The sequence below is a fragment of the Phytophthora parasitica genome (assembly GCF_000247585.1).
Source record: "Phytophthora parasitica INRA-310 unplaced genomic scaffold supercont2.4, whole genome shotgun sequence".
In the NCBI taxonomy this organism is placed as follows: domain Eukaryota; phylum Oomycota; class Peronosporomycetes; order Peronosporales; family Peronosporaceae; genus Phytophthora; species Phytophthora nicotianae.
In genome coordinates, this window is record NW_008648990.1 from 2292375 (window position 1) to 2301337 (window position 8963).

General features: G+C 46.4%; 4 protein-coding genes across 5 annotated transcripts in view; 2 read left to right on the forward strand and 2 right to left on the reverse strand.

Moving 5' to 3' along the window:
* Window positions 1-1345: 1345 nt before the first annotated feature.
* Window positions 1346-2315, forward strand: PPTG_03619 (hypothetical protein; the record flags this gene model as incomplete). Its single annotated transcript, XM_008896294.1, has 3 exons — window positions 1346-1541; window positions 2083-2104; window positions 2270-2315. 3 exons carry the CDS (start codon window positions 1346-1348, stop codon window positions 2313-2315), a joined length of 264 nt encoding a protein of 87 aa, XP_008894542.1.
* A 273-nt stretch (window positions 2316-2588) lies between these two features.
* PPTG_03620 (hypothetical protein) lies at window positions 2589-3175 on the forward strand. Its single transcript, XM_008896295.1, has one exon. It carries the CDS (start codon window positions 2709-2711, stop codon window positions 3087-3089), a length of 381 nt encoding a protein of 126 aa, XP_008894543.1. The 5' UTR covers window positions 2589-2708; the 3' UTR covers window positions 3090-3175.
* Window positions 3176-4050: 875 nt separating this feature from the next.
* On the reverse strand, window positions 4051-5523 carry PPTG_03621 (hypothetical protein; the record flags this gene model as incomplete). Its single annotated transcript, XM_008896296.1, has 1 exon — window positions 4051-5523. One exon carries the CDS (start codon window positions 5521-5523, stop codon window positions 4051-4053), a length of 1473 nt encoding a protein of 490 aa, XP_008894544.1.
* A 738-nt stretch (window positions 5524-6261) lies between these two features.
* The window catches only part of PPTG_03622, a gene marked incomplete at its 3' end in the record, with an annotated part of 3180 nt that continues 478 nt past the window's right edge, over window positions 6262-8963 (reverse strand). Inside the window, exons 2-7 of one of the 2 annotated variants that reach the window (XM_008896297.1) lie at window positions 8041-8517; window positions 7578-7917; window positions 7277-7490; window positions 7051-7210; window positions 6687-6944; window positions 6262-6605 (exon numbers count right to left, since the gene is read on the reverse strand). In XM_008896297.1, the coding sequence (XP_008894545.1) occupies window positions 6262-6605; window positions 6687-6944; window positions 7051-7210; window positions 7277-7490; window positions 7578-7917; window positions 8041-8517 (1793 nt within the window). Of the gene's footprint in view, window positions 6606-6686; window positions 6945-7050; window positions 7211-7276; window positions 7491-7577; window positions 7918-8040; window positions 8679-8963 lie in introns of those variants that run through there. The other variant, XM_008896298.1, reaches the window with a different exon arrangement.

Below are 8963 nucleotides of genomic sequence, written 5' to 3' on the forward strand. Positions count from 1 at the left end.
TGTTACATAATATTCATAACGCAATGTAAAGCTTACTTGGAGTTACTTGCATGGCGGGCAACTACAGTTAGACACACTACAGAAGGAGAGAGCGCTATGTGGCGATTGCCCCAGTGTTGAGCATGGAAGTCTAGATACTGTGCATGTATTTTAGTATTGTTATTAGAATAACGTTATTGTGCCTTTCTGGCCAATTGTAGCAACGTCGGAGATACTTCCCAAAGTACTACAAATCTTAAGAGGATTTTCTTATTAGTAGGCATTTCCCATAAATGCAGGCCATAATCTTCGATGTTTTGATTGGATAAAAATACACGATATCAAACACGTGGCTGACAGTTGGCTCACAATCCGATTCTCGCCGAAGCCCAAGAGACCAGCACACTGTACGCGCACCATCCTGCACCAGCGTAGCTCAAGGGAGAGGGAGGTTCAATTCCTCCCGCTGGTTATATTTGGTGTGATAGTGTGCTGGTGGGTCGAGTACAGGTCAAGACGAGAATGTAAAGCTGGTCGGAGAGCTAAAGGGCAGCCTGACGAGAGTGATCTTGCTGCTACAAAGGAGCTACATATGTATCTGAACAGAGCGAATAACTATTACTGTGAATTCTTGTACCATACAGAATCATCATGCTGTGGCAGTGAGAGGGTGCAGTACATGGTCAGTACTTCTGTACAGCTTAACAGCAGTACAGCAGCTCCGCGGATAGAGAGCAAAAGCATAAGCTTGATGAGGACATGTGGCTCGCGGAATGGAGGTTCAGCGGAAGAGCTACAGTATATGGCAGGTAAGAGACACGTATTTCGATAGTACTAACATTTTCAATCGAACTCTCTTGAAATTAAGTGTGGCATTCGACATGGAGCTCCTCTTCCTGACGTGCTATATTGCCGACTGACGGTTAAAACCGGGGAACCGCTGCAAGGCTGCCGCGACAAATCCCCTCCCGCGTCACCACCGTTTGCCTACAAGGTTGCTGAAGATTATCGTGTGCTTAGTGCAAAGGTGGAAAAGCACTTTTCTAGCAAGCTACCAGGGCAATGGAGAACAGAATTCGACATCTACGTGAAGCCCAGCAACAACGCAAAACAAAAGTAGTTTGAAGTCATTTGCCAAGAGCGTACGGCCCTACAATCTCAATTGCAGAAAATTTGGGATCGAGCAAGACTACGACATAATGGACAACCAGCGTTCGAGTTGGAATTATTCATCTATGTACCGAAGTCTGAAGCACAAACAACACTACGTCGTGCAAGTGCGGCTCGCATTCAGGAACAGCTACCAAGGGTAGCAGCGTTTCTTAGAGAGCAGCAAGTTAAAGCTGGACCTGCTTCACACCGCTATATGGCTGTCACTCAAGCGCTCCTACCGGACGAAGCACCAATGGTCATTCCAGATAACGTCACGTTCCGGCAGCTACAACACATAGACATTCAGCAAGCAGCGATGGATCAATCCCTGAGCGAGACACAGCAGCAGTGTGAGGAGGAGTACCCTATCGTGCGAGAAAAGCTCACACGGCGTTGCCTTACCTTTGCAGGTAAATATCAGCGATCTTCGGAGAGCTCTTGGCCTACCCAATTACAGATTGCGACCTCCATTTAGGTCGCCGACAGATATTGACATTACTACACCTGCAAACAACATTGAAGATCTAGACCATAACGACGAGACCTCACAGTGGATGGAGCATTAGAAAAGGAGAATCTATTCGATAATTGCTAATGGACAATTGATTCGGTTTGTATCCACAACGGCTATAAAGATTTTCACCAACCTCTTCATTTTGCCTTGTGCATTTGTACATCGCACCATTCAGGACAGCCAGCGGGTCTTCTCAAAATGCCATGTTTGCGTATCTTTGGATCCAGCGTTTGAGCAGCGAGTGCTCTGTGATTGGACGAAATTCATACTACCGGCATAATTTGCTGTATAAATTGGCTTCATTATTCTGCACAAATTGAACTATTAACCTAGCCCTATCTAAAGAAGTGACGTTTTTGGACCCGTTCTGCCAAAACAGAAGAAAGGCACAATAATACTAATAGCATTCATGATAGCTCTACTGTTTTATGTTACAGACCAGGCTTTTACTGTCGAATGGTGCTACAACAGTCTACACACCAACGCAACATTACACCTTAAAGCGACCCCAAAGCAAGCTTAGTCAAATTAGCGTAACCCAAAATCCCTGAGACTAAACACCAAACCGTGTCGGAGGACGGGTGTCATGAGTCTTCATATATTCAAGAATTAACTTGCTGGTAGGACAACTATCGCCAAAGCCTCACCGCGGAAACACAGAGAACGTTAGCAGAGGAATAAAAGCGTCTAAATGTGATCATGACTCAGTGCTTCGAATATTAATCTTGCATTGCTTCGGTGCTACCAAGATTTTAGGATTCACCCCCTCCCTCAGCTTAAGGTTGCTGGAACGATTCCAGTGGAACCACTCCGTTTACTGAGTCCCGTTACTGCAACCTATGAACGACAGTACGACAGGTCTTGCTGCAACCTACGAGCCATCCTAACACAAGAAGCAACCCCCAGAAGCAACACATGACATAATTTATTCCTAGTCATTCTTTTTCCGACCGTTAAATTACCTGACCTAAACGGTAATTTAACCGTCGGTAAAAGTTCCTCATGTCATTCGACAAATATCACAGTAGCCTAACAGAAAAAGCGGCTGTTGGCGAACGCGCAAATGGACCAAGACAACGACAACTACTTCGGCGGCGCTTTCTCCCACGAACTGCCGTCGGCGCTACCCTCTCCGACGCTGCCGCCACCAGGCTATGAAAGCTCCACTGCCTCGCACACGCGTAAGACTACCGTGTGCAAGCAGCTGCTGCAGTCTCGCCTCCAAGCTATCAATTCGATAGAAGAAAAGTTGGAGAAAATCTCTAAGTACTCACTAAAGCTTATGAATGAACGAGACGAGTTAGCTCTAATGATGGCTTACGAGAAGGAACAGGCTATCCGCCTTGCCGCCGCCGCTGGGGTCCCTACGCATGGAAGAGGCTACGTGATGTCGTTCTCAGTGGCTCTCGAACAGTGCTGCGAAGCTCTATTAGAGCACAATTAAGTCAAGTGAAGGTAATCTTCGCTCGAAGAGGAAGAGAACAGGTAGCGACTAAAAAATAATCGTGCAAATTTTCGAATGCAATTGTTCGTGTTATCTTTTTATTGTCGAAAGTAGCTCTATATCAGTTGCCTCTATCTCCTTAGCAACTTGATTTGCTACAGTGCTAACTTCTGGCTGCATAACTATCATCCACATGATACGTAGCCGCATAACCGAAATATCTTCCTTCGTAACGCAACCTTGTGAAAACTGGAGGCTGTCCTTCAGCAGAGAATAAATTTGGGCGATTGTCAATACACCGCACGACGTTCCATCCGGCTGCTTCGGCGACTTTATCCAAATTTTGCTGCTCTCCACCGGATAATCTTCATGTGGCATGGTTTGGTCGTGCCACATTTTCAAAAACGGTAATACCGTCGATGTGTACGCCAATTCCATTGCATCGCTATACGAAGATCCGCACATCGGCTCGTAGTAGTAAGGCGTGAAGCACGGAACATCTCTTTTGTAAGCTATGGCGACGACGACAACACCCCAATGAATGTTGCTTAGATGCAGCGGCAACACAAGATAATGGAAGGTTGAAATCCGCGTCTGTGGTGGTTTCGGGCAACCCATTGTTGGAGAAAATGAATCCAATGTGTAGCAATCCCCCAGAGCTTCGCAAATACATCGAACACTGAAATTGATAATGACATCAGAAAGCATCCTGTCTCGCGCAAGCATTCCAACGAGCGTGTCAACTTTAACTGTGCCCTCTCCACTTGATAATCGGAAAGTAGAATTCAAACATGCACCCTCGAGCTGTTCCATCACTTCGTTTGCCAGTTCCTGATGTTTACCTCCCGCTGACGTTAAATATAAATCATCAGAATCTGTCTCCACTTTGAACAGCTCAGGGTTTGCGGAGATTTCGCTCCACTTGGTCGTTTGCAGCCATTCCATGTCTGCTCTCCAGGCGCTACATTTTTTTTACCACGTTGTAAAACTCTGCCATTTTGAAGACGGCTTCACTGTTGTAAAGAAATTTGTTACAGCAACACAACAAGCAACATTGTAGAAGCAAGTCAAGGGTCAATACACGCAGCAACACAATGAGCAACACAGTTATTACATACCTTGTAAATCTTGGCGTCACACCAGGAAAATATGCCACGATTGCTTCATTGTTGCTGTCCGTATCCTCGCCTTCTGTGTTGAAGTACTTTGACTTTGGCCGTTTATTCCGTTCTGCTTGAATGACTGCTTTTAGCTTGATGACCAGAGATTTGGGAATCACAAAATTGTAATCAAATTCCTCGGTAGACACAGCCGAGCGACAGCTTTCAGCAACACGCGTGTTCATGAAATCGTCGTCCATGATAGTAGGGTAACTTGCCAAGATCTCGCTGACGCGGTGCCGGTCTATAGTGTTTGTTGCCCACACGATAACGCGTGACAAGGATGGCACGTTTTTCTCCGGGAACGTAATAACCGCAAGCTTGTCAGGCTTTGTGCGTTTCTCCAATCGGGCTTGCTTAAGTTTCTTGCGCTGGTTGCACCGTGGTTTGGGCTTTGGAATGCGTAGCACTTCGAGTCGACCTCCTTGTGTTGTAGTGTGTGTTGCTCCTTTCTTGGTCGACTTTACTGCAGCTTTCGCCGAATTAACGGCCGGGTCTTTACATTTGATAGAGCCACTGTCGCTGAATAGAGCTGTTTCTTTCCCTGAGGTTGATCTAACCTGTTCAGTTTCATGTGATGATGCGGTCACGGTAGCCTCTCTATGCGGATCGAATTCACTTTGCTCCATTTCACGGGTAAAGTTCATAGTATCAATGAGGTCGGCTGGTGCTATGTCAAGCGGAGCGTCAATAGCATCTGAGTCTTCTCCTGACCCGTCTTCTGGTGCTGTTGTAGCCTCTGACGTGTGTGCATCGACCGGTCCAACTTCGTGTAGCCATCTGTTAACTACGTTTTTCCAAGCCTTCAGAGCAGAGTAGAACGCTGGGCTAGACAATTCCGCTAGATGCTCCATCACAGGTTCAAACACAGCTTTTGCGAAACAGTATTTCTCTTCTGATGACAGTACAACAACGTTGGCTCGCTCTCGACGCCGCATCTTCACGTACACGACACGGCGTTTAGGCTGACGCTGGGTTCCACACTTATCTCTGCCATTTTTCTCGTGTTTTTCTCGTGTTGCTCCTTGGGTTGCTCCTTGGGTTGCTTGTTGAGTTGCTTGAAAATCATGTGTTGCTTCGAATTCTTCGACTGCATCACGTGTTGCTTTGACCGCGTTCGCTGAGTCCGTAACCTGAGTCAAGCCGTCGAGCTCATAAGCGGCGTTGGCTACTTTCATGGAGGTCTCCACCGTACGAAGCGATGACAACCCATCTCTGAAATCCTTCTCCAACTCCACCATCGCCATCATATCCCAGCGTGCGTGAATAGCCATAGCAGGTAGGCACTCGAATTGATGAACGTGCTCAGCAATATACATCAAGTGCTGGCACGGTAGGTTGTGACTGCAGTAGAATAAGCACGAACAAGTCCACTCAAAATCGTTACATTGGTACGTGCATCCATCGATACCCACGTTCCACATACCAACCCCACCTTTTACCTTAGTGCATGTCACGTCCGTCGAATATACCATGAAGAAATCCCATTGGGAACGTACTTTTGCCATTGCACGATCACTTAAGTGCTTGGAGACAATGCTTAGGAAGTCTGGAACAGTTCCAGGTCGCCGAGAAGAAGTTGCATGCTTTCCCATTGTAGCGAGAACCTGCCGAACGATTGTCCCCTGATGTGCGAGGAGACCACTTATTGTCGCGTCGAGTCGAGGCCTTTTGCCGAGAAGCAATTTTATCTGGTTCCAATTGGATTCAATCCGATTGGTAGTGGTATTACCAGCTGAGAAGTACTTACTTCGAACGTGATTTGCCCACATTGAAACGCACGTCATCCAATTTACCGAGAAGTATTCGAGTAACTCGGGGCACTCTTTCTTGGAGACTTTTGTAAACGTTGCCAGCTCCAAATCAAAACTCCTCTGGCTTGTGCTAATGGTGTGTCAAATTATTAGCCAGAGCACCATAATCCACAACACAAGCAGCAACACAGTAAATCCGTAACATAAGAAGCAACACAGTGAGCAACACAACATGCAACACAACATGCAACACAGCAATCAATTGAGCTGTCCGTACCAGTAGATCAGCTTTGCGAACGCAGCTTCCATGGTGTCCCGCTGCACCATATTCAGGTTAAACTTCGGTCTTCTGCAAACCTTCCTCCAATACGTGAGCGCATGGAACTGACACAGAAGTACTTTGGCGTGAGGGAACGCCTTTTCAAGCACACGCCATTCCACAAAGTCTTTATCGATAACAATTGTCCTGATGCTTTTCCAAGACGGGTTGTGTCGCTTGAAAAATTCGACAATGTACTCCATTGTGGCAAATTTTTGATCCAGAGCAAGAAAATCAATAATTAAGATTCCTCTTCCAGTAGCTGACGTAACCACCAAACTGCCTGTGTTCAAAGAAAACAAAGTATTCACTGTTAGTCGTTGCTTGAAGAAATGAATAACCAAATTTAATGTGTCAGACTTACCCAAATGATAACCCAAGTTGTTGGTACCGTGCGTCCAATCCATTACCAAACTGTCGCCCCACTGCTCGAAACATTTCTTTTGAAGCGATGTCTGCATAGCAATGACACACGTTATGCCCATCTGATCTTGTACACGAAGAACATCGTTGTTGTCCTCCTCCACAAATGTATCCAGTAGCACTCTGGTCCTCTCCACTGTTGTAGACCCCAGTACTTCTTGCAATATGTTTCTAGTTTGCTGTGTAGTCAACACCATGTCTTAAAAAGCAAACATTTCAACAATTACGTTAATATCAATTTCAAAAAATGAAACAAAGAAAACTTAGACTGAAACAGCATCGTAACGTTCACCAAAAGCACCCACCAAGTTTATCTGAAAGGTATCGGTTGATATCAGCAGTGCTGGCCTTCATGTCTGTCAAAAGACCGAGGTCTTCGCGAACCTTTGACGGTAGAGGCATCGACTTGGCCCCTCGGTACGAATCGTAGATAGTCTTGCTGGTTTTGTGGTTGTGCTTTGAGATCTAGATAAATTTATAACAATATCAACCGTTAGTGTACACACAACAAATACTGGTAAGTTTACTTACTTCCGATTCAAGTTCAACGGCCACTTCCCACCTAGCGACTCCATTCTTCACAGCGTTTCTTGAACGAATCGTGAAGCTTGCGTCACACCCAGTGTATCTCCAGCCATGATCTCGCCGCCCTTCCCCACGTGAAGCTTGCATCACACCGTGCGTGCACCGCATCCTCTTAAAACTATGCGATAAATGCTCAGGAATTTGAACTGCACCAGGACGGCTAAGCAAAATCAAAAGCAACACAAGAAACAACATAAAATTTAAGCGTTAGAATATTGAGTCAAACCACCAATCTTACCCACAGTACCTGTTGTGTTTCGCCCTAGTTTCAGAACTTCGTACACGGAAGCGCAAGAAATTGTCTTCTTCGTAGCTCTGTAGTAATGTGTGGAATTCATCCCAACTGTGAAACGTCTTCACAGGTAGTTCGGGCACAAAATTGTCTATAGGTTTGTGCGATTTGAGCATCTTCGCACGATCCTCGAAGGTCTTAGTCTTCCGCCGAGGTAAGCGTCTTTCCGCCGAAGATGACATCTTAGCGTGTTTGGACACTGGACTAGTTGTCCTGACGTCATCATCATCGTCGACGTCCGTTTCTTCATTCTGTGCGTAAGATCTTTTTCGTTTTTGGTTAGTCTTTGGCACACCTTTAATTCATAGAACGATATAGGCAATAGTTAGAAACATTTCACAGCAACGTAACACACAGCAAAATAAAGCAACATAGCAAGCAACATTATGTAGCAACACAGCAAGCAACATACCATGACCTGCTGTCGTTCGAGCAACACTCGCGCGCGCCAAAGAAGTGTTGCCGTCAGCAACGTTACTTTCGTTGCCTTCTTGGCCGTCTGCGTCTTCTACGTCTTCCTGGTTAACTTCAGCTTCTTCTTCGGTAAGATCTGTGGTGCCGGCTGGCTCTGCTGCTTTGGCGACCGTGTTAACTGTTGGCGCAACTTTAGCGGGGTCTTTTGCTGCAACTTTCCCAGAGGTAGCAACTATAGCGGGGTCAGATGCAGCAACATTGGTCGACACGTTTGCCGGTGCAACTTTAGCGGCAGCATTGGCTGCTATACCGTCGTTCTCCTCCACCAGTTCCTGCATGTCTGCATCTTCGGTGGCAGCGTCTGCTAACGTGTCCATCGGGTCATCGACGTAATCGTCGTCGTCATTAGAGTCCTTTGTGAACCCTTGAGCTGCACGAATGTAGTCGACTGGCTTTTGGTCTCGCAAACCAGCGCGGCGCCCTGCATAGATACGCAGCATTCAGGCTCAGCTGACACGATCTACACAATGTAGGCTTTTACCTTTTCCTTCGTCTGTGGCGGCGCTCCCTCCCTGTGTCTGCACGTCCGGCGTCGTCATCCTTGCCAGTGCTACTGCGACGTTGCTTTCTCCCGTTTTCTCCCGTTTAGAAATGAGAGGCCACTTGTATTCGTACTTAAAGGAACAAAGTCTAGCACAAAAGTTTAGATTTCTGCTCTCGTGATTTTTCGAGAAAGATAAAACATGATAAATTACTCTGCAACACAAAGTCCGCGTGGGTTGCTCTCAGCGCAATAACGTACTGTCGTACATAGGTTGCAGTAACGACTCCCCCAACTGCTACGGTGCATTGAGAGCCCGTGGACCACGGCCGTGCTGTCTAGCATAAACATATCAACTTCAACGTATGCCAGCATAAACAGTAGTC